Raw genomic sequence first — 26,139 nt, 5'->3', positions numbered from 1 at the left:
AGCAGGCTGGATTTTTTAAGATGCGTGTTTCTTTTCATCCGGTCTCTATCGGGGCCCCCTTCTGTCTCCTTTGGGGGAACCTGGGTCCTCCTTTCTCTGAAGCGGTGACCTGTTTTTGTCAGGGTTGCGGGGAAAAGCAAGCGCTTCGCCAGCTCCAGAAAGCTTAATTCTCGATGGAGGGAGCTCAGCTTTAAAGCTAACATTTCGATCAGGTTATCGGGAGAAAGATAGACTTCAGTTGGACCTTAAGAGGTTGGGAATTGGGGTTTCCTTTTGAACCTTTCTCCTTTCCACTTCATTCCTTCCCCTCTTGCTGTGTGTTTGGCTTTCTCCTTTCCTGCACACCACACAACAGATGGCTTGTAAGGGACTGGCGGGGTGTGTCACATTAGTCGCCATTAGGGTGGCAACCGAGATGACTTCCTGCAGAAACGTCTCCACTTGTAAAGTTGAGCTTGCTTTTGAAAGAGGACTCTCAAGAAGCTAGATAACCACAGATGCAATCCACAAATGGAAGGGAAACTTATTTAAAATTCGTCTTTGGACTTCATACGGCAGGGATCCCCAAATTTGGCAACTTTAAGACTTGTGGACTTCAATTCCCAGCATTCTCCAGCCAGCTATGCCAAAGAATTCTGGGAGTTGAAGTCCACAAGTCTTAAAGTTGCCAAGTTTGGAGTGACACAAGCTCAGATACAGGACCTCAAATTGGCCAGACGCAACCCACCTTGGGAGGTGGCCTTGGAAACATCTCCCGAGCGGTTGCCACAATTGATAGCTAGTATGGGAAAGCAGGCTGTGCCCTTCAACCTTGCTCCCATCAATGCCTGCCAATTTTGACAAACGATGTGCCAATCAATTGTGCAAGGGACCCTGGCTCCATGTTCCCCACCTGTGTTTGCAGGGAGAAGTGGTGCCACATGACCCAAGAAGAACGGAACGATAGCCTCCGTTTTAATGAGAATATCACCTTTGGACAGTTGGGGTAAGTACCAAAACCAGCCATGTTTTCAAGTAAGTGAGAAAAAGAAGACGAACTTTCACAGCCTTCCGAGATTTGTTGTTGTTGTTGTTGTTGTTGTTGTTGTTGTTGTTGTTGTTCTTCTTCTTCTTCTTCTTCTTCTTCTTCTTCTTCTTCTTCTTCTTCTTCTTCTTCTTCTTCTTCTTCTTCTTCTTCTTCTTCTCCTCCTCCTCCTCCTCCTCCTCCTCCTCCTCCCCTTCCCCTCCTCCTCCTCTCCTCCTCCTCCTTTCTCTCTCTCTCTCTCTCTCTCTCCTCTCTTTCTTTCTCTCTTTCTCTCTCCTCTCTCCCTCCTCTCTCTTTCTCTCTCTCCTCTCTCTCCTCCCTCTCCCTCTTTCTCCTCTCTCTCTATTAAGACAGTAATTATTCTTTAAACGCGTGCCATAAATCATACTGGAAATCTATGCACCCACAATATCTTCTCCTCTCCAGGCTCCCCAATGCAGTGTGTCATTTGCCTTGCACTTTCTCAGAAGGTCTATGCTGGCCTTCTACTTCTTTCTGGACTTCTGAAGGTCTAGACTTGTCTTCTGGGAATCCCAATAATGGGAATTGGACGTATCTGGAGAAGCTTCTTCTGGATCACCAGAAATGAGCAGCAAATGGCTTGAATCACCTCTTCTAATAAAAGTCAAATCAGCCATATCTTGAAATAAATATATGCAATGTGTAAAAGGGGTGGGTGGGCGGGCTTGCTTTTAGCTCAGACTAGGTAGGGCTCAAAGCCACCAACCAAGAGTGAATTGGAAAGATCTACCCCCCTGCCTGCTTTATGGATTTATTTTGGGGACTGGGGATAACATAAACTTCACAGCACAGAGATGGCCAAAGTTCTGACTCTCCAGCTGACTTAGTTCTGATTATCATCTTTTTAATGAGCCTCCAGGAGCCTCCAGTAGTGGCTTGGGTAGGTAGTGGGGTCTACCCACTTGACCCGCTTGGGCTGGGGTCACCCCTGGAAGACAGGATGCAAATTAATGTTCTGTTTTGCCTGGGAAAAATTGAAGGGGTGAAATTGGGGGGGCGGGCTTTGAGGACAGCAGAAATGTAGCTGGAAACCATGGCTGATCCTTGATTGGGGCTGTGCAGATCCGCCACATCTGGGTCCCATTGGTCTTCCTAGATGCACAGAAAGCATTTGATAATGTGGAATGGCAATTCATGTTAACACAGTTAAAGGACTTTGGGGAGAGATTTATTAACATAATTAAGGCGATATAAAGAAAATGCAAAGGTGATAATAAATGTCTGGGAGATGACTGAGAAGATCAATATTAAGAAAGGCACAAGACAGGGATGCCCGCTGTCCCCGTGTCTTCCTTTTGACTTCCACAACTTAAATGTGGAATCCTGATTAGATTCTTGGTCAGTTCAATCCAGCATTGCTTTTTCGGCGTCTCACGCGAAACTGTATCTGACCTTTGTTTCTTGTTTGTTTCTTTCAACTGGATTGAACCAACAAACCTCCGAAGCCAGATTTCTGGCTTGTTCTGACTTCTGTTTCCTTTCCTTGACCAGAACTTTCACTCATAACATGCTGGCTTTTGGGCTGAACAAGAAGCTTTGCAACGATTTCTTGAAGAAGCAGGCAGTGATTGGCAACCTGGATGAAGGTAAGTCGGGCTGGGAAAGGCCCAGGGGTCTCTGCAAAGGCAGAGACATCTTGGGGAAAGAGAAAGGGGATAAGACGAAGGGCAATTTCCCTTCAGAGCTATGTTTCTTAATCTGGGCACCTTTCAGAGGTGTGGACTTCAAATCCCAGAATTCCCCAGTCGGCCTTGCTGGGAGTTGAAGTGCACACCTCAATCTCCCAAGGTGGAGAATCACTGCTCTAAAGATCACTCCGCTGAGACTGAAGGAGCAACTTCCAGTGGACTTCAGTTCCCAGAATCCCTCAACCAATATGGGAGTTGGTCCACACATCTTCAGGTTGGCACAGAAAAAGCTGTTTTGGGGATTTAGATGCTCCCATCTTAGCCTTTTGCTTTGCCTTCGGCTGCCTGCTGCCACCCCAGATGTGTGCCTCCCATCCTTCGCATAACTGAAGCTGATCCCCAGACATCTGGAGGACATCAATTCAAGAAGAATGGTTTTGACATAAGGAGTAGGCAGAAATAGCCCAAACTGTAAATCGAATAATGGACAATTTGCTGCTCTTGCAATGCCGGTGACAGATGTCGTGGAACCGTTTTGGTCTGGTGCAGGGTTGCCCAAGTTTGTCAACTTTTAAGGATCGTGGACTTCAACTCCCAGAATTCCTCAGCCAGCATAGCAATTAGTCCACAAGTCTTAAAGTTGACAAGGTTGGTAATAGCCTTGGTCTAGTCTAGTGCATTAGAAGGAACCAAGTTGAGGGAGGTGAATGTCTAGGGCAGATGTCTCCAAACTTGTCAACTTTAAGACTTGTGGACTTCAACTCCCAGAATTCCTCAGCCAGCATATTAATTAGTCCACAAGTCTTAAAGTTGACAAGGTTGGAAATAGCCTTGGTCTAGTCTAGCGCATTAGAGGGAACCAAGTTGAGGGAGATGAATGTCTAGGGCAGATGTCTCCAAACTTGTCAACTTTAAGACTTGTGGACTTCAACTCCCAGAATTCCTCAGCCAGCATAGCAAGTAGTCCACAAGTCTTAAAGTTGACAAGGTTGGAAATAGCCTTGGTCTAGTCTAGTGCATTAGAGGGAACCAAGTTGAGGGAGGTAGTTTGGGGCCCTCCCTGGTCTAGGGATTTCCATCCTCTAGGGTGGACCAGTTCCTGCTGAATGGAGCGCCAAGCCGTTCTCCCCGCTGCTGTCTTGACCCGACCTTGTTTCTAAAGATCTCTTAGCTGGTTCTCCTTTTGATTCTCCTTTCAGAGCAGTACAAGCTGCTGAGTGACCACATTGACCAAATGGCTGCTGAATAGCTCCACCACCTGCTTGGCCAGGACCAGGATGGAGAGAAGAGGCTGGCGGAGGCAAAAGGCTGAGAAACCCACCTCGGGGACCGTCTTTAAGACTTCAGATGGGCTTTTAAAGCAACAGACTCCCCCCATAGACTCTGCAATAACCCTGCATGATTGCTGTTCAACTGTGTCTGTGCTGTGCTAAGCAGCCTGTAGAACTTGTCCATCCAAAGGCGCTGGTCTCCTTCTGCAGCCTCAAGGACACCCAACCACTTCCTCAGACTTTGGGCATGCAAGCCCTGGCTTTGCCCCCCTCCCCACCCCCAGTCTGGGGAGATTCCTCCGTGCAAGGCAGGGAGAGTCCTTGGGGACCAGGACAGGAGGTCCTTGTGTGAAGGGCCGGAAGAACCCTCCACACATTATCGTGGGCTATTTTAAGCAGCCAGAATCCCCCTTTTTTTTCAACAGCCATGAAATGTGAAATAGGATGTGGGCCCGAGTTGCAATGGAACAGAGGGGCAGATAAGAGCTTTTAATTTTTCTGCAGAGCTGGTCATTCTGGAGAAAGGAATTTTGTAGACCCAGAAGGCCTGGTTTGATTCGTCCTGTTAGGCAGAGAAAGATATTTAAAGGTAGGCAGGAGCTGACCTTTTGTAGTTTTGGACCCTGAGATGCTGTGTGCAAGCCAACCGGGCCCAGATTCCTGGTTCCCTGGACCAGTTCTGGGACCTCCTGTGTGGTTTCAATGCAATATGTTCTGAATAAAACCAGTAAGCTGACCTAACTCCGGAGGTGTAAAGAAGAACAAATCCACCACTGCGGTTGACGTGGTTGCTCAACTGGTTGACCAAGATTGATCGATCCCATCTCTCTGGTTTGTCAACCTCACGGAGCCTTTCTCTGGTTTGTCCACATGAAGTAGGTGGAAGGTTGTCTGTGAGGTGCTGCCATATTTCCACCATTCATGAACGTGAAGGCCTACATGGCAGCAACAAGCCACCTTGAGGGCAACCACAATATTCTTCAACATCCTCCCATTTGGAGAAGCCGCCTCTGGGCTGCTTCTCACACCTTTGATGATCAGCCGCTGGTGTCTTGTGTGTGCGTGTGTGCGTGTGTTTCTAAGGACAGGTTGATGTTGGGTGTGTAGGGGAGTGTTCTCCATTCACTTTGGCTCGATGGATGCTGGTTTTTCATTCTTTGGGAAAAGACAGAGCTGCTAGTGAGCTGTTGGGTGATTTACAGAGTCCACAAGAAAATCCATCTCCCTCCCTCTGTATTCTGTGTGTGTGTGTGTGTGTGTGTGTGTGTGTGTGTGTGTGTGTGATTCTCAAATGTTGGGCTCCTGTAGTTCCCGTGGCCTCCAGGAGAGGGCGCCATGGAAACAGGTTTTTGACATGCTTCCTCCTTTGGCGCTCAAGGAAGGAATCCTTGCTTAGTTGGTTGCTTATGTTGGATCTGCCCTAGAGTCTGAGATAGGAGTGGGGGTGACTTCTACTGATAGAATTTTGGGGTGCTCCCCTTAGAAACCCTCTTCTGTTTCCACTTGTTAACCAGATCCCTTTGCTGGTGGTTTGCTGTCCTTAGCATCCCGGTCTTTGCCAGCGGTAGCTTCTATTTATAGCGTTGCTCCAATCCCGGTTGAAAACCCAAAGGTTTGGAGCTCGGATAGGCATCAGCACACCAGCATTCCGCACGGCTGGCTTTTGCTCTTCCTAATCCTGCAGAAAAAGCCCAAACCGCCACATCTGGAGAGAGGCCTCTGCTAAATTCTTCTAGCTCAGCTTTCCTTCCACTTTGGGGAAGACATCCAATTCTCCCAGCAGGCTCGCATCAGCTTGACACACAGCGGAAACAACAGGCCAAGGGATATCCCACCAATGACGACTGCAAAGGTGTTTCAAGGTGGGGCAAAGGGCATCAAAACTCAGCTCCCACTTGTAGACAACTGAAAGCCCGGAGTAAGATTTAAAGACGTGGATTTCTCCCGAGTTCCCGCAAGCCACAGCAATCCAGGACGTGGCCTGTATTTCGCGAAGGCTGCAGGAGTCCCGTTCCTCCGACGCATATTGTCCCGTCTCCTTTTATACCTGAATCCTTCCAGGTCTCTCATAAATTGTGCTCATTGTTTTTTCTTCTCCATTCCATTGTTACATCTTGACAATTTTTTTCCCTTTAAGGTAGGGGATGGATGGAGAGCAGCACTGAACTGAATGTGAGTGAGCGAGGCTAGTCTACATTTTGTGGAATGCGAAAGATTTAAATCCAGATGTTTGCTTGCATTTCTGAGGTCTGCTTTAAAGGCTCCGGGACGTAATTTGCAGCAAAGAGTTTAAGTGACTTCTTGGAATGAAAAGAAGGATGGGTCTGCAACAGATCCTGGGTTTTGTGTGTGTGTGTGGGAGGATGCTGCTAAAGATGTAATTTTAGGACCATCCTTCTCTTCTTTGCTCTTTTAAAAAGCAAAAAACCCAGAACTGCATATTGTATGATTGTAAACCTGAGTGTCCCAGTGTGGCATTTCCATCACGTGAGTTTCACTGAAGTTTTAAAACTGCTGTATTTGGTTGTGTAATATACATATATATACATATACAGTATAATGTTCTGATGTACATCGGGTGCATTGTGTGTGCCCTGTATCAAGAGTGCAACTTCATGTCCTATGTGGAATATTGTTGTTTTTAACTTATGTACTGAAAACATTTCAAGTTCTGGTTACGACAGAATCAGGGGAAATAAAGTAAAGCTTCAATAAATAAATGAAACCACATCTTCACTCTTTTTTCCCCCTGTCCAGGTTATGTTTATTCCAGATCCCATTTTCTGTGCTATTCCCTCTCTTTAAAAAAAAAAAATCAATGAAATACGAGTGATCCTTGACTTATAACCATGCATTTAGCCATGGTTCACAGTTACAACGGCACTGAAAAAAAAGGTGATTTAGGAGAGGTTTTCGCCCTTATGAGAAAGGAGAACAACAGAAAAAGAAAAGAAAAATGTGATGGGGGAAATGGCTTGTGGTCTTTACAGTAGTTCTAAATGCCTTTGGATTTCATCCACTTTCTCTGAGGTTATACCATCCCTGTTTCCTTTCCATAATCCATTCTTTTATTGCCAATCCACCTCATAAATCGCATGTCTTTCTTTGCGTTTTCCGTGTGCTCTTGGCACTGGTGTTGAACCGTAGATAGCGCTTGTCTCTCAAGGTTCCTTAATCTGGCGCCAAGATCGCCCTTTGCTGTGTCTTTGTGGCTGAGCCTGGCCACAGACTGTGACCACAAGTTAAAACGGCAGGTGAGTCGAAGCGAGACACCTCGCTGCAGCTCCTAAGAAGCCACACCTGTGTTTGGTTACTACGGAGACACCTGGATCGACAAAAAAAAGCCAGTCCTCTGCCTTGGGTAGGCTCCTCCTGTTCTTCTTGCCCCACAGAGGATCAATCTGTGGGGAGTGGAGTGCCCCAACCCCCCACTGCAAGCTCCTTCCAAAATGCCAATGTTGAACCACTCCGTCCTCCTCCTCCTCCTCCTCCTCCTCCGGCTTCTTAATCCCCTGCAGGGCTCCTCTGTGCTGGGTCTAAGGAACGAGCGTGCTCCCACCAGCCTTCCTGAAAAATGCGCGGCCGACAAATTCTTCAGTCTTGAGACTGGCCAGTGCAGCGCCTGTGCCCCAGAGCTGATCCGGAGTCCTGAGGGTGAGTGGGGGGAATAGACGGAGGGCTGGGGTTGGGAAAGCCGGAGTAGACGTCCAGCAGCAACATTGCAATTTAGCAAGTATCTGGGGCGGGGGTCCCCCAACTTGGCAACTTTAAGACGTGTGGGCTTCAACCCCCAGAGTTCTCCAGCCAGCAGAGCAATTAGTCCACAGGTCTTAAAGCTGACCAGGTTGGAAACCGCCTTGGTCTAGCCTAATGCATTCGAGGGAACCAAGTTGAGGGAGGTGAATGTCTAGGGCAGGGGTCTCCAAACTTGGCAACTTTAAGACGTGTGGACTTCAACCCCCAGAGTTCTCCAGCTAGCAGTTTGGAGTTCTCTGATCTAAGGGAAGGAATTGGCCCTTGGAAAAATTCCAACCGCTTCCCTTTTGCGAAGAAGCTGCAGGAATGAGAGGCCTTAATGAGTGATTAGCCGCTGTGTTTACGGCTAGCGAAATGCCAGCTCTGCAGAAAGGAGCGCATTGGTGCATCCTGCGGGTGCCCTTGGGGCCGTGCAGTGAGCATGAAATTATGTGCCACGGCTAATTGCAGAACACGGGGGGGAGGGGGGGGAAAGCTTTTGATTTGTGGCGGGATCCTGCTGCAATCTCCTCCTTGCCTGCCTCCCTTTTCCCGTTACTTTGCCTGTGTAAAAAAAAACATTCACTCCATAATAAGAGACGCGTTTAGCTCTTTCCGGGGAGTTTAAGCCTGAAAGGGTTTTTCTGTATCTTCTGCAAGGGTGCAAGTAGTTCTTGTTTAGCCATGAGAATTGGGAACGGCAATGCCGTCGCTACGTCAAGTGGTCATAATCCTGTGGACCCCGATTCCCCCGCTTGCAGTGTTAGCTAACCCTGCTACTGGGATAATTCATATGAAGGGAACTGATGTTTGCATTTGCATGCACTGGAGAGAAAGGAGAGTTTTACACGAGAGTAAGCAGGCACAGAGGAGGAACACCCATTGAAAGACTGCCCTGGGCCTGGCAGCTGGTGCATTACAGATGTGTAATTACAGTGGTGTTTTTCATCCAACTTGAAGATGTGAGGATTTCAACTCCCGGAATTCCTGATTTCTTTCAAATGCTAGTTTCACCTACTCACAGCAGAATTGGCTGCCGATTTATCCATCGATGTTTTGAGTGAACTCCTGAGACCTCCACAGGGAGCAAGTAGCTTTTAGAAGCCCTGTCTTGACCCAGTTTTCCTCTTCGTAGGCTTGAGTTGTGTTTGCAAGACCGGATCGAAAGAGTCAAGCGGAGAACCCCATCGTCTTTCATGCCCCGACTGTGTAAGAGCTTATCTTTTTGGCTCTTTCTTCGGGATGCAGGCAGAAGCATTAAAAAAAAATCAACATGATCCTTCTCTCCCCTTATCTACAGAGCAGCGTTGCCACTGGCACCCTCTGGGAATCTGAGTTTCTTGACTGGAGCTTCCTAGCTTGTGAGGTGGGTGGATTTCTGCTGCCACTCCTTGCTACAACCAAGAAGGGATTTGATGGCTTTGAATTAATCTTTTTATTTATGAAGAATTTCCCCATAAATCAAAAAAGGAAAGAAAAAAGTGCAAGGAAAAAAACGAACAAATATAGGAATGAATAGCTTCTAACCTTCTTTTTACAGGTCAGCTTGCAGTTGTGGTATGCAAACCCTGTTAGATAGCTTCATGTGGCAATATGCAATCTCCTTGCCAACTTTTTTTTTTAAATGGTTGAATCCTTGATGTGGGGCCCAGGGCCCAGCAGAGGGAAGCTAGTAACTTACAGAAGGGTTTAATTTTACGAAGAGTCACACCAAAGTGGTCTGAAGTCCACCCATTCTTTTATTCTCCTTAGAATCCCTGCAATGCAACGGCTTGTCAAATGCTCACCAACATGGTCATCCTCAGAGCTTTTTCTTTGCAAACCAGACCTTACGACCTTTACACCAAGGCCAAGTAAGTAACTCCAGCTCTGGTTTTCCAGCTCCTGTAATGGCATCTCAGGGAGAAGTTGGTGTCCTACGCATCATGCGAATGACACCAAGGAGGTATCTCTGGTGCGACGGCTTTTGTGAGGTTTCTCTGGCTTGCAAGCTGACCCTTGTCTCTTCAGAAGGTCCACTGGCCTTTGTGGGAGCTTTGGTTCCCGCAGGAGCACCTGCCATCTTCTGCAAAGTACGAATGTGTTTTCTTTTCAGGAGCCAAGACCTTCCAAAGCTTTGGTACGGTAGCAACACCAGGCCTTTTCCTTCTGTGGCTTTTGGGAAGCATTCAAAGGCAAGTAGAGGCAGATCCAAAAAAAAGCCTGTGCATGTGTCCTTGTTCCCACCCCCTCAAATATTTCTCAGCCATGGCCACTTTGGGATGGGTGGACTTCAACTCCCAGAATTCCCAAGCCAGCCCCTAAAGCTGTGGCTGTTTCAACCGAATAGACATGTTAGCAAAGCGGAGTAGACCTTTGGCCTAAGTGGATGAGTCAGGGAGAACTTCTTAAAATGCCTGACCTAGTGACCGCTGAATTTGTTTTTCTTTTCTGCAGGTGGACTTCAAGGTCATTCAGTACGATGCCCAGGGAAAGTTCCTGGGTTGGCAGGATGTAAAAGGAGGAACACTTCAGGTAAATGAATTACTTTCATCTTTAAATGCGGTCCACTTCTTACAATACCGGATGAACACATAGACTAAGATTATTTCCTTCCTTCCTTCCTTCCTGCCACTTCTTTTTCTAATCTCCTTTCCTCTGATTTTCCTTCCTTCCTTCCTTCCTTCCTTCCTTCCTTCCTTCCTTCCTTCCTTCCTTCCTTCCTTCCTTCCTTCCTTCCTTCCTTCCTTCCATCTATCCATCCATTTCTTTTTCTATTCTCCTTTCCTCTGATCTTCCTCCCTCCCTCCCTCAAATTCATTTAAAATACTTAAAAACGGTTGTCTCCTCTTTTCTGTTTGCTCCATTTAGCTCTGTCCAAACAGCCAGAAGATCCTGGATGCTGCTTTCACCATGGGAACCACTTACCGACAGTCTGTAAGCGATGCTTCTCCTTCAGCTTAAGCTCTGGAATTGGTCCTTGGTGGATGGGATCTTACTTTGGAGTTTTGAAGGCAGCATTGGGATCTAGGCAGACAAGTTACCCCTCGGACTGACAATCCCTTGATTTATTCTTGTAGAGCCTTTTCCAGTTGGGTGGCCTTCAGAGATACGGGTCCAACTAGTTAGCCCAGCAGGTCTGAAGGACACCAACTGTTTCCATGGGACAAGTCAAGTCCTATGTTTTCAATGGGAACCCTCTCCAAGTGATAGACTGCAACCTATTGTGAATCTGGGGGCTTCCTTATCAACGATTAACTGAACATGGCAGTCTCAGATGTGTCACTTAAACGGCTCTCTTAAAATGGGCCCAGCCAAGACAATGGCATGGAATCCACCTGGTCTCCACTGTTTTTAGTGTGCCCTTGAAGTCACTGCCCTGCTGCAAAGGACTCCAGAACCCATCTTCTATGAGATGTTTTTGCAGTTTGAGGATGAAAAGGGGAAGACCCAGCTGTGGCCCATTCCTATAAGCAATCCCGCAATAGTAACCAACAATCGAGGTAAAGCAACCCTTGGGAGTTTTTTGGGTTTAGATCAAAGGCATTGTCTTCAAATTGTCATTAAAACCTACATTATTTGCTGGAACCCCCTTCCCCCCCCCCATTTCTGGGAACTTGGCTTCCTTCATTAATTTCTTCTTTCCCTTTTCCTCTTCTACAAAGGCTGTAAAGTTCTCCTTTTCAAACCCAGCCTTTCCCCACAACCTGTAGAAATGCAGTTGCAGCAGTGGTGGGATTCATTTTTTTTACTACTGGTGCTGTGGGTGTGGCTTGTTGGGCATGGCTTGTTGGATGTGGCAGGGGAAGGTTACTGCAAAATCTTCATTCCCTCCCCACCCCACTAACCTACTTTCCAGCTCCGTTCTCCTATGCAGGGCAACCAAAAAAGACCCGGACAATGATCAGCTGGGACTCGATGGGAGGCAGAGAATAGATGGGGTTGGCAGAGCCAGTCAGAGGTGGGATTTGCTGGTTCTCTGAACTACTACAAATTTCCGCTACCGGTTCTCCAGAACCGGTCAGAACCTGCTGAATTCACCACCTCTGAGGCGCAGATGTGTTTGCAACAAGTTTTGTCCACAAGTGCCGTGTCTGAATGTGCCTTGGAGGTTCACTGGTTCAGATTGGAGTTTCAGAATAGCTTGACCCCTTCTGACCTTACCGATATTAAACAACTTCTCCGAAGCCGTTCTGTTCAGCTTTGTACGCTGTGTTGAAAGAACAGCTCTGGAACCTTTGCTAATATCTTTCCTCCCGTCATCTTGTTTTGATGCTTAGCACCCCCATTGAATCAAGCACTCAGGAGGTTCTTCCTGATCGATGGACTGTCGGACAGGAAAGGGAATTTGTCAAATGCTCCATCGTCTGTTACCTTGGCAAAGGAATTGCTTCTCAGGTAAAAAAATAGCACTTTCCAAGGCCTGATTAAGGTTGCCTAGGGCAGGTAGAATATCGCCCGCCACATTTTTAGAAAAGACATTGAGAAAGAGGAAAATATCCAGAGAAAAACCATCAAGATGGAAGGAAAATCTGAGGAGGAACAGTTAAAATGTTGCCTAAGTTTACCCTGGAGAAGAGAAGATTGCAGAGAGACTGATGGCAAGGAAGCAGATTTTGATTGGATGTAGGGAAGTGTTTTCTGAAAGTATGAACTGGTGGTGGACTCTCCTTTACTAGAAGTAGTAAAGAGTGGCTGGAGGCCACTTCTTGTGAATAGAAATGACAAAAAATAAGGAAAAAAAAGGGAGGAAGAAAACGTGCCTAGTTGGTTAGGTGATCCTGTCCTTATTCTAATTTTCTCTCAGCTATCCCTTTGCATGACAGTGAATACAGATGTCCATGGCATCTACCTAGTAGACATGTCCTTTTGCTGGTACCCCATATACGGCTGTCTCAGGAGCTGCCCAGAAGCATAGGTGGCACTGCTCACCTTAACAACTTTCTCCTCCAGGTCTTCTTCAGCCCTCCTTCCCTCAAAACCAATCACCATTCTTCTTCCTGGCTTTTGCAGTGTCCACCTACCAACCACTGCTCCTGGAGAAGACCCGCCTTTCTTCTTGACCGTCAGATACGCAACACGACGCATCCCAGGGATTGCCCAGGTGAGTCTGTGTGGTGGGAACGGCCGCCACCGACTTTATGTTCTGCACATCCAGAAGCAGAGGTGGGCCTGATTCCCATTTCATGTTGGGGTGTGCATGGATTTCTTACTTCCCTTCGCCCTCAGTTTGCAGCTTTCGCTGCTCTTCAGCTTTGTGGACATACCTGCTGTTGTTGCTTGGTTTTGCAGGTGTCATTTTCAGTCTCCTACAATCAGAGTCCTGGATCAGCCCAGCTAGCAACTGATGTGAGTAAGCCCAGTGCAAGATTTTGGGACTGTCTGTTGAACATTTAACCATTTGGGGGGGTTGATTTTTCTGCACGGACAGATGGTGGAAAGAAAATAAAAGCTACAACCTGTCGAGGTTTAGAGCAAGGGTCTTCAAACTTGGCAAGTTTAAGACTTGTGGACTTCAACTCCCAGAATTCCTGAGCTAACATGACTGGAGGAGGAATTATGGGAGTTGAAGTCCACAAGTCTTAAAGCTGTCAAGTTTGAAGACCCCTGGTCTAGAAGGTAGACACCTTCCTAACGCTAAACCTGCTAGTCCTTAAGGTTCTGCAAGTATCTTCATTACAATAGGTCATGGTCTGTGAAGAGCACTTGTTCTTCTCACTAAGAGAATGGCCCCATCTCTTTAGAAAAACAGCCCCACCAGGAAGATGCTTTCACCCATATCACGGTTCCCTCACCCTGCAGGCTTTCTAGAAAGGTTCTTGAATTCCTCTAGAATCCTGGAATTCTTGGTGAGGCTGTGTTTTTTGTGGAATGCTGGGAGCTGAAGTCCACACACCTGGAAGACCTCTAGCTTGAAGAAGGGCAATTGAGCTATTTATACTCTTTTAATCCGCTTGTTCCCAAAAGATGCTTCTGGAAGTTTATGGGATAGCCTTACAGATCCAAAATAACTCTGGAGAGCTGCTCAATTTATCCATCTGCTGGGAATGACACTCACATTGTCTCTGCACAGATCTCCTTTGGGGTCCTGGGATTTCTTGCTGTCCTCTATGCCTTGATGGAAACCAGCAGTTGGGCCCGGCGATCTCGTCTGCAGAACATCGATTTCACGGTAAGGATGAAATTCGCCTTTTGATCTTGAACGTCTGGAAAATGGGCTGCCTCTGAGAATTTGCGGCTTCACTGGGGACACCAGATGTTCTTGCTTAGACTTTGGCAGATATTAAGAAAGAAACAAGTGTTGCAAAATTGCTTTTTCTTCAGGCCGGCCCTCCCTGGGTTCCGATTTTTGTTCCTGTTAAATTTTTTATTTTATTTTCAGACCATATTGAAATTCCTTGCTTGCTTGGTTGGATCTCTGGCAAATGTCTTTTTCATGGTCACTTTGGGAACGAGCATTTACTGGCTGATCGCTTTCAAGGTAAGTAAGGATCCGTGGCGGTGTGTGAGCAGGTGTGTCTCCATCCAGTGTTTCATTGGTTTATTTTTAATTACTTTTGAGTGAATATTGCATTTATGGCGTTGGTAAACAGATTGGGGCTTCCTTCTTGAAGAGGAAGAAGATTCTGCCAACAACAAGAATCGTAATAATAAAGTTTGTGCTGAGGGATATAGAACCTCACAAGCAGAAGGATCTCGTGCGTTTTGTCTTTTTTTCCTGCAGGGTCAGCAGTTTTCTACAATGACAATTACACTCCCAGCTGCTGGTAGTCAAGCAGAAACCAACTTTATCATCTATGTGTTGTGTGCTCTGACTCTGAAAGTAAGAGGCTGGAAAGAGCTTGTGTGAAAGACCTGGGGTCTTTGGGACATTATGTCTTGGAAAATGTTCATTCACTAGAGCAGTGTTCCTCAACCGTGGCAAGCTTAAGACCTATGAACTTCAATCCCCAGAATTCAACTCCCATAGCCAGTTGGGGGGTATTCTGGGAGTTGAAGTCCACACATCTTAAGCTTGCCAAGGTTGGAAAACACTAGCCCAGAGTGCTTTTAAAGCAGGCTTGACTGAACTTCCCCACAAGAAAATTGGAGAGGACAACATGGTGACTTTTGTCATGCAAATCTATAATTCAGGATGGCTCCAAGCAGCCTTTATATTTAGGTCAAAACTGAGTTGATTTTTTATCTTTTCCACCAAGCCATTTCATAGCATGTTGTCTGGAACTGCAGTAGCCTGAGAATTGATTAATACATGAAAAAAAATCCCAACGATTTTACAAGGTGAAAAAAAATAGCATCTCATACTAGAAAACCCCTTCCATCACGGTTTAATTCTTTGTGGCACTATTGATTTTATTTGACCTTCTTAACTTCTGCCAAGTCCAGCTTAATTCTTGAGGGCTGCGTGGCAGTTGTGTCATGTTGTTTTCTTGGCAACAGTTGAAGGTAATCAACTATGGTCCTCTTCAAGGACAGAATCCTCTGCTACCTGTTGCCAGGATGGCTCATAATCTGTCCCAAGGGGAAAGGGCTTAGTGCACACACACAAAAAAAGAAAAAAAGAGGCCCAGGCCCTTGTGCAAATTTCCATTGGCTTAGTCTTAGGCATTTGAGTTGAACATGAGCTCTGCTCCTCTTTGGAAGATACTAAGGGTGTAGGATTTGCAAATACCTGTAGGAGAGGCCGTGTTCTTAAGATATGATGGGGAATTCTAGGCGTTGAAGTCTTGAGGGGGCCAAGGTTGGCAAGCCCTGCCTTAGATGATCAAAAGACCAAATGTGGAATAGGAGAAGCATTTATAGTTCCTTATCCCAGAGACAAAATTCCCTGTGGATATTTTTGTTCCAGAGCCTGGATCTCTTACATCTTCTGATCACCCAGCTAGCGATCTCCATCTTCCTGATAGACTGGGAGAAGCCGAAGGAAAAACCAGCAACGAAAGGTGATCCTTTATCGCTGCTTTGGTTATATCATGTTCATTGTATGCATGGTCCAAAAAGAGCCTCATCTCATTTTTCTCCTTTTGTTGTTTTGTGTTGTGGACAAATCTCCAGCAGAAAGAGCTGTTCGTGTTACATCACATAATTGTTGGTTATGATATCACTCATGTAGTTAGCTACACTACTAGATCAGCCCCAGCGGCTGCTAGGAAACCGGCAGATGAGAAAGGAGTGGAGTTCAGGTTGAGAAGATCAGTGATATCCTACTGCAAGGCTCTTCAAACTTGGCAAGTTTAAGACTTGTGGACTTCCAACTCCCAGAATTCCTGAGCTAACATGACTGGAGGAAGAATTATGGGAGTTGAAGTCCACAAGACTTAAAGCTGTCAAGTTTGAAGACCCCTTTCCTACTGGATTGGATCCTTGGTCATCTGTTCTTCCAGTGGCCAACCAATTGCCCACTGAAGCCCTATAGCCATGGATCCCCAGGACTTCCATGAATTGCTCCCACCCTTTTCTGGAAGCCAACCAAGCTGCACTGAATGATTTGCTGTTGGAGAGGCAGATGAGCGTACAGCAAAAACTCCAGAGGTCTCCAGAGTGCCAAGCTCTGCGGTGCATGCAGAGCCCTCCAGTAAAGCTCATTGTGTCTGTTTGCTTGCCGGTTCCCTCCTTCTCCACCCCACCCTGTTCCAGGAGGTCCAGCCTCATCCGTGAGTGCCTGGAGGACTTTTCTGATCGCTAATGAGTGGAATGAAATCCAGACGCACCGGAAGGTGCATCCTTCACTTCAGCTCTTTGCTGTTTTGTTGCTTTTGGAGGTCAGTGCAAGACACAGTCAGGCCAACTATGATGTGCTCTGCTGGTTACTCCCTGCAGCCCTGAGAAAGATTCTGCCTGCCTTCAAACGTCTCCTGGTCTGGAGATTTAGCTCAGTGAGACACAGCAGGAGAGAAACTCGGGGTCTTGTCTTGATGGCAGAAGCTCCTTGTTCTCTCTGTTCTGTTCTGGTGGTTTTTCTTCTCCACCCCCTTAGGAAAAAACCTGGAGGGACCAAATCAGCAGCCAATTTCTCCTTCGTGTCCTTGTCCAATCCCCTTGGGAAGCCTCCTAAAATCCTGGTTTCCTCTCCTAGCCCAACGTTTTCAGCACAAACTGTACAGCTGTGGACCAATAATCAATTGTAACGGTTAAGGATGAGAATACTTACCCAGAGTCACCTGGTGAGCCATAGGTGAAGAGAAGGTATCTCCACATGGGGATGACATTGGCTTCTTTTCATCCCCAGGTGGTGGGATTCAAAAACCTCGCATCAAGAGACCTGAATGTCAGTCTGCATCCTGAGCCAAATACCTACCAAGCTCCCTGGAGCCCAATTCTTCGTTTTGGGATTGCTGCTTCTGTTTGGCTGGTGGTGGCCATTGTGCAGGTTCTTCTCTTCTCTTCTCTTCTCTTCTCTTCTCTTCTCTTCTCTTCTCTTCTCTTCTCTTCTCTTCTCTTCTCTTCTCTTCTCTTCTCTTCCCTTCCCTTCCCTTCCCTTCCCTTCCCTTCCCTTCCCTTCCTTTCCCTGTCATCTCCTCCTCCTCTCCTCCCCTCCCCTCCCCTCTCCTCTACCATACCTTACCCTACCCTGCCCTACTCTCCTTGAGGTTGAACAAATATAATATTTCCAAATCATCCTGTTGCAGAGAAAAAGTGCTCCATTCCACGTAAAACTATGTCTCCCCTCTTAGAAGTCTTCCCTATCTTGAGAAATTTGTGAAGAAAGCTTTTATATCTTCACAAGAAAATAAATAGCACCTGGGATGAAGAATGGACGATAAATGATGGCCTAATCATGCCCAAGAGTTGGAAATGTTCAGAAAAAAAACGGGTCTCACTCTGTTTTCCTAAATTTTGTCTATTATTTGTTCCTTGGTTCCCCTTTCATGTAACATTTTCATGATGCAAAAGGTATTTTTAGGTCGTATTGATTATTCCAATTGATTGGAGGGAGCCAGCTGAGATTTTTGCAAGAAGGATCTCTGAATTCTTGACATGTCTTGCCATTCCTCAAGTGTTCTTGGTTCTGTTCCAGATGTTGGTGTCCGTTGGGTTATATCAACGTTTTGTGGAGGACAAGATTCATCAGTTCATTGACCTTTGTTCCTTGAGCAACGTGAGTCACACCAAAGTCAACACCTCAGGTCAGATTGTGTGTTTCCCAACTTGGCCAATGCCAGATGTGGAGATTCCCATTGCTGACAAATCCTGAGAGCAGGAGTGCACACACACATCTGGAAGAGAATATCTGAGGGAGAAACCAGATCTTGGTTTTTTTCTTTTCTGCGCTTCTCTTACCCATTCCTTCCTTTAGAGCTACCTACTTTCCCACCTTTTAAGGTCAGATCTCAGCTCAGACAAAGACACTGAAACTTGCTTTTACATTACCAAGAAAAGCGGGCGGTGATAATGTAGTGCAACTATTAATAATGCTGTGATAATGAGGACATGGGGAATTCTAGCTGAAAAAGTCTCTTCATAATTAGGGGCGCCACCCCCCATATATGCTGAGTGAGGCTAATTTGCCCTTCAGGATGTCTTAATTTGTGATTTTTACGTGGCCGAATGTTCATTAGGAAATTCTTTCATTGTTAAAGCCCTGATTTGTGTCTGCTTTTAATTGCTTACCTGAGGGATTCTGGTGCAAGTTTTAAGGCTTTGCTCTGAGCCATTTAAAAAAAAAAACACATTGCTTTCTAGGCTGGCTTTTAAAAGGTGGAGTTTGGAAGTGGCCTTGTTCTCCCGTAAAAGGGACCTTTCCTTGTAATCCCTGCAGGTGTCAGTGTTCATCTTGACACACAGATGCTACGGATTCTACATTCACGGGAGAAGCATCCACGGACATGCAGAAGTGAGCTTGGACACAATGCTGTCTTATCTCAGGAAGGAAGAGGTAACCCCGGGTCTCTGGCCATTGGTTTTTCATCATGTGGCTTGGAGGCTGCTCTTTCTAACAGTCCCTTGCAGGACTGTATCATTGCCTTGGGCCCTTCTCAAGGTGACTGTGGCTGGAGGTTCCCTGCAGGTTGGTCCTTCAAGTGAAGGTCTTCTTCTCCTTGCGCCTTCTTTTTACTTTCTACTGATAGGAAGGATTCATTTGTGGTCCAACCCCATGGAAGGTGTGCAAGGAGAACCCCCAACCTATTAACATGCTTGCTTTGATTTCTCCTCAATGCTGCTTCTGACCCTCAGAGCCATCATAACAAAAAGCCGCTGGTTGACCTCCATGAATTTATCTCGCTCTTTCAAAGTAACTGAATGGAGGCTTCTTGGTAGCCATCTGGATGTAGCTGAGAATTGGGAAGAGGAACCGTTCTCTTCCCTGAAACACCAACTCCAGGGGCGCCTTGTTCTCAGCCAACTATGTGGATTCCAGAAATCATCTGGGCGAATTTTCCTCTTTCCTCCTGCTCCTTCTTCTTCTTCTTCTTCTTTTTCTTCAGCGTTTGTCTCGGCCGGGCGAGGTCCGCTAATGTCCTTGAGTACTGCTTCCACACCTCTCTGTCTGCCACGTGTGTCGGGTCTGCCTTCGCGATCTCTAGATCGCCTTGATCGTGTCCATCCAGCGTTGTTTAGGTCTACCACGCGGTCTCGCTCCTCCGACAGTCACCTTCATTACAGATTTGATGATGGATTCTTCTTGGCGCGCTCACGTGGCCGAACCATCGTAGCCGGGACTGCCTCATGACCGTGGGGATGGGCACGACGCTGAACCGTCTCACGCACTTCTTCGCTCCTGACGCGATCGAGTAGGGTGAGGCCTACCGACCATCGGAGCATTCGCATCTCCATTATCTGAGTCTGCTTTCGACTTCTTTGGTCGTCGGCCAGCACTCTGCGCCGTATATGGCCACGGGCGCACCACAGAGTTATAGATTTTCGCCTTCAGGCGCATCGGCATCTTCTTGTCACAGAGGACGCCCGTGACGGACTTCCATTTGCCCCACGCTGCATTGATCCTGGCTGCCACCTCAGTTTGTAGTAGGCCTTCTTCCCAAGAGTAGTTCCCAGGTACTTGAAGGTGGAGGCGCGCGGTAGCTCCTGCCCGCTCACGTGGATGGAGCCTGTCATTTCCTTGTCAGTGGTCAGGTATTCGGACTTCTTTAGGTTCAGCCGGAGCCCGAACTGCTCGAGGCGGTCGTGCCACTGTTGGACTCGGTGCTCTAGTTCAGCCTTGCACAGGTTGGCCAGGAACACATCATCGGCGAGAGCAGCGTCCATGGGGCGGGCGTGTACAGGTCGGTGTAATTGTGTCCATCACCAGAATGAACAGCAGTGGTGAGAGAGCAGAGCCCTGGTGTACGCCGACGGTAATATTAAACTCCTCTGATATCCCAGCTGCCGCTTTTACACGGCTTTTGTGACATCTGTATAGGAGTTGGACCCATTGTACGAGCAGCTCAGGCACGCCAGTGAAACCGTAGTGCGCACCAGATGAGATCGTGCGGACTCGGTCGAAGGCCTTTTCCAAGTCTAGGAAGGCGGTGTGGAGCGGGATTTTCTTCTCTCTGTGAGCCTCCATCAGCATCCGCACACCGAAGATGGCGTCGGTGGTGCCGCAGTTCTTGATGAATCCAGCCTGGTTGACGCTGATGTCGACGATGTCCCGAATGCGCTTATCAAGGACGCGTTCAAAGATCTTCATAGTGTGTGACAGTAACCTGACCGGTCTGTAGTTGGAGCAGTCCGCTGGGCTGCCCTTTCCTTCCAGATCGGAACAGTGGTGCTGCGGTACCAGTCGTGTGGCACTTTTCCCGTGGAGACGATGTTGTTGAACAGCTCGCACAGCCACAATGCCGAGCCCGGTAGTGCCTTTTTCCAGAAGTCGGCAGGGATGTCGCCTGGTCCTGTTGCCTTACCGCTTTTCATGGCCTTGATGGCGTCGGCGACCGCTGGCATAAATGCCTGAGACTGGGCCTTCAACTGGGTCACCTCGCGGGTTCGTGGGTGTGGGAACTCCTCGGTGGAGATCTTCTCAAGTATTGCCGCCACCTCTCCGCAGCGCCTCTGGGGTTGACGATCAAATTTCCCCTTTCGCCGTTGATCCCATGAAACTGGTCAATGTCCAGGGTCTTCCTGTGTCTGCTTTTGGCTAGGCGGTAGATCTCATTCTCGCCTTCTCGCGTGTTCAGCTTCTCGTAGATGTCATCGTAGTGGAAGCTTCTGGCTGTCGCTACTGCTTTCTTGGCTGCCTTTTTGGCCGCCTTGTATTCGCAGAGCTTCTCGCTGGTCTTGTCCTGAAGAAAGGCCTTGTAGAGCCGTTTCTTCAGGTGTACGGCATCTTGTACTTCCGGTGTCCAGAGCCATGTATCTCGCTCGATGCGTCTCCGTCCTGGCTTGGTGCAACCAAGCTGTTGGCAGCCGGCAGTGTGAACAGTGCTCTTCAGCATGGACCACGCTTCCTGTGGCCCGTCGACCATCTGCAGGAACTGCTCCGGTTTGATGAGGGGTCCCGCCATCTTCTTCTGGTTCCACCACTTGATTCGTGGCTGGTCTGCATTCCTTTTGTCAATCCTGGTCTTGGGCTTGCTGATCCTGATCTTCGCCATCAGCGGCCTGTGCTGACTGCTCGATTCTGCACGGCACGCCTTGGCGCTGAGCACGCTTTAGCGGCTCTTCGTCGACGATGATGTAGTCGATCTGTGTGTGGTGGCTCCCGCTTTCTGCTATGGTAGGTGAGGAGTTGAGATTCTCGCCTAATGAAGCAGGTATTCGTGATGGTCATATCATGGGAGTCGGCAAAGTCCAGGATCCTCTGGCCATTCTCATTCGTATCGCCTGTGCCGTGCCCACCGTGGCACTGGTGTCCGTTTTGTCCCGCCCTACATGACCATTCAGGTCGCCCGAGATGATGATGTCGCCTTCGTGTGGGATCTGCCTGAGTTGGATGTCGAGCAGTTCCCAGAAGGTATCCTTCTCCTCCTCGTGACATCCGGTCTGAGGGGCGAGGCGGACAAGATGTGTAGGCGCTGCCTCTCGGTCGCCACGACGATTATCATCAGTCGCTCTGTGAGGCGCTTAACTTCTGCGACGGAACTTGCCAGCTTGGACTGACAACCACAGCTACACCGCCGCGGTTTTCCTTACAGCTGGTGTATATGATCTTGTAGCCGTCTATAGTCGTAGCCTTGTTGCCCTTCCAGCGAGTTTCCTGGAGGCAGCAGATGTCCAGCTTCCTGTCCCGCATGGCCCTGACGATCTCGGTCGAGCGTCCAGTCAGCGAATCCACGCCCAGGTGGCCACCTTAAGCGCCTGGCAGTCCTCTGTTCCCCGCATGCGTTTTTTCACACGGCCGTGCTTTCCGCGTGGACCATTTCGTTGATTTTTGGCGCAGGCCAATGGTCTCCTGCGCCCGTCGGTTCCCCCGAACGCGGTAGCATTGGACGTGTGTTTTGTAGTGGACGTTTCCATCATGTTGATGCGGCATTTGAGTACTCCAGCCGGCCTGTCGCGTGGGCCTGTCGTCGGAGGGTCTGCTCTCAGTTACGGTCAGCGTTTGATGGCTTCGCGCATCCAGGGGACACCACTTGGAGGTGGCAGACCGCTCGTCCCCCTCTTTCCTCCTGCTCCAATCTTCCTTATAAGCCGTAACGTTCACTTACATGAACGCAAGATGCAGAATAACAGATTTAAATCAGAGGAACGCTGATGTGGGATAAATATTAGGAAACAAAATTCCTGATGTTAAAAGCAGATGAACACTAGAACAAAAACCCAAGAGGGATGGTGAGCAGAATTCTTTTCAGCGAGTGGGTCCAAAACAAAGGCTAAACAGCCGGTTCTTATGGAGGCTTTAATCCGGATTCCTTCACTGAGAAAAAACATTCCAACTAAAGAGTCCCATAATTTAAACCTGCAAAGTTGAAGCGAGGTCTAGGGAACTGGTAAGCATAGAAATCTCTCCTGTGTTCGTGTGTTTCCACTGAAACTTTCCCCTTCCTGTTGGTTTTCTTCCCAGGACAATCTTTGCCCCCTGAGGGGCTTGGAGCCTAATTCCGAGGTGCAGACCTTCGAGGTGCTTCTCACTGACCGGACTCGGATGTTCTACGACAGAATCCTCCTCTCGTTGATGGAGGTAGCAGACCTTGCAATATTTCCTTCTTAATTGCTTTTTCAGAAACGCTGCACAAGCATCCTTAAGAATGATTTACCTATCCTTCATAGCAGAGGGACTCGGTGATCCATCTCATCAAGGCCCATGTCCTTATCGGCCACCCTCCAGAGATGACGGGGCAGAAATTCCATTCAACCCAAAGGCTGAGACATTCCCAAGGAACCTCATTGGAGTGCACGAAATCTGCCTTGACGCTCAAACATTTTTCTCCTTGGCTAATAATCTGCGAGGGGAAGCTGTGGAGGCAACTAATGACACATCGAATTGCAGTTGCGTGACATCATTTGGTGTCATGCATGTACATGAGAGTCAGACATTGTGATGCAATGGCAGACATTTTTGTCACAGCTCATGCTGGTGAACTCATAATCCTTTTAGCTGTGCTAAAAGGACCCTTTCCATGTTAGCTTAGAAGTGAACCCCCGTGCCATATGAATTAGAAGCTGCTTCTTTGTAATCCTTCCGATTAAATAGGAAACAAAATTTTGTTGTAAAAGCAGTTCTGATGCACTCCTGGGGAGAATTGGGGCTCAATAATTAGCAATCGATTATTCTTGGGCAGGTGAGGGGGCAGCTATTCTGAAACAGAAGGAAGCTTCTATGCCGAAAGGCTCAGTAGCTCTGAAACGCCTCCGTTCACCCTCCTTCAGCAGAGGGGACTGTTGAAAGTTCGAGCTACGAAAAGATCTTGAGGTTGCTAAGAAAAACGATAGAGTGGCAAGAACCTTGGGCATGGTTTTTTGTCAAGGGTGATCAGAGACAAAAATAGCAATTCCCATCTAAACACAGAACCATTTAATACTGGATTGATTGTGCCAAGGGGTTTTCTGCTCTACGAGGACCTCTTGAAGTATTGGGTAGCAGACCGTGGAAACAGATGCTCCTATAAATCTATCTAGCTCTTGGGTGCCACAAAATTCTTTTTTTTTTCTTATTTTTAATTTTTTTTAGAAATGAACCTTGGTTGATCTTTCTGGGTTTAGCTCCTTCAAGGAACAGTGGCTGAGCGCAGCCAACCTTTTTTTCTCACTTTCTTCTTCACTTTCTAATTGAAAACTCCCTCTGGGGCTGGAGATGAGTTCTCAAACGCAGGCAGGTGAAAATCGAACTGACACTTCTCCCGCCGAAGGGAAGATCCGAGGAAAATAAATCAATTTTTCCACCACCTTTTCACCTGTGCCTACCAAGGGGCAGGTTTGAACTTTTAAAGTCCATGAATATTCTCCTTATAGCACCAGAGAGGACTCCATAGTCGCCCTGATCTTCACGAGCAGAGGATGAAGGGCTACCATGCGCTGAATTGGTTCCTGGTCTGCTTCTTGGAACATGTGAGTCTTCGGCTACATTTCGCTAAACTCCTTCCAGGGGTGGTGATTTATTCAGTCTGTCGTCCTCTTGAGTTGAGCAGCTGGAAAAGAGCTCTAAATATGGTTTGAGGAGGACACTGGGTCTACGTCAGTAGAGGCCGAACATGGTCAAGGGGCTTCTTAGGTGTGTCAGAGACGTTGCGTGATCTTCCACTTGGAATTTTACTTTATTATCCATTCTCTTTTCGCCAAAACTGTATTCTTTTCTAAAATGTATTCGAGTTCATTTTATTAGATTAATGGTATATGTTCAAGTTATCATAGCCACCCACTCCAGAAGAATCAAACTCTTTTTGGAAACATTTTTAGGGGAAGAAAAGACGAATAATAATAATATTGATTTAAAAAAAAAAAAGACAAAATAATTGACCAAGTCACCCTCAGTTAGTTGCAAAAGGCAGCTTGACTTGGAACCTGTGGGAAGACCTTTAATCCTGTCCAACAACCATATCTGCCAATTCCAGATCCTTGGGAAGGACTCGGTGGGTGGACAAAACTGCCAAATCCAGCCTGAACATCTGGCTGACCGTGCAATGAAGCATAATGTAGCAGCTCTTAGGATGTCTACTCTAAATAAGATGTCCTCTCTGCAGACTCGCTTTCCTTTTCATCGATCCTTTCTCTAACCCTTCCTCATTCTCTCCCTGTTCTGTAGCGGTATAACGATATGGACTACATAGTGAAGGATAAGTTTTTCTCGGAGAGGATCATGGACTTGGAATTTCAGGATCAGGCAGACGTATCAGTTCTCTATAACGGTACCCATCGAGCTGTGGGGATCTAGTTTTAAGACAGAGGTCTCCAAATTTGGCAAGTTTAAAACTTGTGGACTTCGACTCCCAGAAGTTGAAGTCCACAAGTCTTAAAGTTGGCTAGTTTGGGGGACCCTGCTTTTAAGGGCTGGCTCACCCAATTTTGGCAGTAGATGAGGTTGAACCCTCAGAATTATCCTGCGTGATGGTCTGAGCTTGAAGGCTCTGGCGGCTTTCTCCTTCAGATGACGGTGCGCTGTTCAGTCGGACGCTCTTCTATGGCCACGAGATGCTGCTCCTTCTCTTTGAAACCCTCCTGTTCTGCGCTGTGGATTTGGGGACACAGGATTTCGTGCTCTCAACCATTGTTACCTTTGCCGTGCAGAAGGTAAAATTTCTAGGTGGAGAGGAAATAGTCGAAAAATGCCATTTCCCTTCATTTTCTTAAAACCAGGCATGACGTAGCACGAAGAAGATAAGGTTCCCCCCCAAAAAAAGTTGTTTTTGATTCATCAGAAGATCAGCTGCCAGGCCACGTGTGAGTCTTTAACGCAAGTCCTGGGAGCGTTAAAGGCATGAGTAAGATGTGAAGTTGAATCAGGCAACCTGCCTCGAAATGTTATGTGTGAATTGAGGAAGCTGTGAGATGATTTTGTGTCCAGTCGGCATACATCTCAGCTCACCGTGCAGGCTGACCCAGAGCTATCAACACCGGCTTGATGGTGGTGGCACTCAGGAAAGAGGGCCAGTGGTCTAGCGAGGCAGTTCCCGTTGAGTTAATTTGCTTTTTCTTGGCCATTTTGGAGAGGGGGAAGACAAGGGTCAGCTGTGCCGAGGACAAACGGAGGCCCGTCTTGTGTTTCAGCTTGTGCAAATCCTGCGCGATGCACTCGGGAGGCGAAACCTAGCGGAGAAGACCTTGGTGGATAAGCACTTCCTGATTTAAGACTCGCCACCGAGTCCTTCCATGCGGGAAGAGGAGATTCTTCTGGCCAGGTTGCAGATGCGCTTGCAAAGAACCCCACCCTAGGAAGTTTCCTCTTTGAGGGAAGGAATGTCTCAATCGTTTCTGTTTCCAGGATTCTCACTCAGAGCATGTGAAAGAGGAAGGATGTGGGGGGAGTATTTTCCGGGGGGGGGAGTTTACAAAGACCTGATGCCTCTGCTTGGAAGCTTGGATGGCCGTGTGCTTCTCTTTGTAGGCTCAGCACATTCCCAGTAAAATTACAGAGAATCTTTGATTTACCGTTTGTTTTGTGATTTGT

The 26,139-nt window shown here is 47.5% G+C and overlaps 2 protein-coding genes across 4 annotated transcripts in view; both read left to right on the top strand.

The window, feature by feature from the left end:
- Window positions 1-6,672, top strand: part of KIAA0513 (KIAA0513 ortholog) — a 31,450-nt gene extending 24,778 nt beyond the window's left edge. For all 3 annotated transcript variants that reach the window (XM_087940747.1, XM_087940746.1, XM_087940748.1), the window contains 3 exons: window positions 905-985; window positions 2,537-2,631; window positions 3,873-6,672. In XM_087940747.1, the coding sequence (XP_087796873.1) occupies window positions 905-985; window positions 2,537-2,631; window positions 3,873-3,922 (226 nt within the window). In that variant the 3' untranslated portion in view covers window positions 3,923-6,672. The remainder of the gene's footprint in view (window positions 1-904; window positions 986-2,536; window positions 2,632-3,872) is intronic.
- Window positions 6,673-7,268: 596 nt separating this feature from the next.
- Window positions 7,269-26,120, top strand: LOC113448895 (meckelin-like). The gene is made up of 24 exons (XM_026719732.2): window positions 7,269-7,598; window positions 8,815-8,888; window positions 8,980-9,045; window positions 9,432-9,532; window positions 9,775-9,853; window positions 10,116-10,193; window positions 10,530-10,595; window positions 11,017-11,161; window positions 11,939-12,056; window positions 12,672-12,762; window positions 12,951-13,007; window positions 13,732-13,830; window positions 14,041-14,139; window positions 14,383-14,481; window positions 15,508-15,601; window positions 16,296-16,420; window positions 16,888-17,028; window positions 17,677-17,757; window positions 18,418-18,534; window positions 22,600-22,716; window positions 23,988-24,083; window positions 24,778-24,880; window positions 25,120-25,262; window positions 25,740-26,120. The coding sequence occupies exons 1-24, from the start codon at window positions 7,394-7,396 to the stop codon at window positions 25,818-25,820; spliced, it is 2,475 nt and encodes an 824-aa protein (XP_026575517.1). The 5' UTR covers window positions 7,269-7,393; the 3' UTR covers window positions 25,821-26,120.
- The last annotated feature ends 19 nt before the right edge of the window (window positions 26,121-26,139 follow it).

The sequence above is a fragment of the Pseudonaja textilis genome, chromosome 11, assembly GCF_049901715.1.
Source record: "Pseudonaja textilis isolate UNSWEBS1 chromosome 11, rPseTex1.2, whole genome shotgun sequence".
Lineage (NCBI taxonomy): Eukaryota > Metazoa > Chordata > Lepidosauria > Squamata > Elapidae > Pseudonaja > Pseudonaja textilis.
The sequence above is the reverse complement of the archived record's forward strand: the minus strand, read 5'-3'. Positions and strand labels throughout refer to the sequence as shown.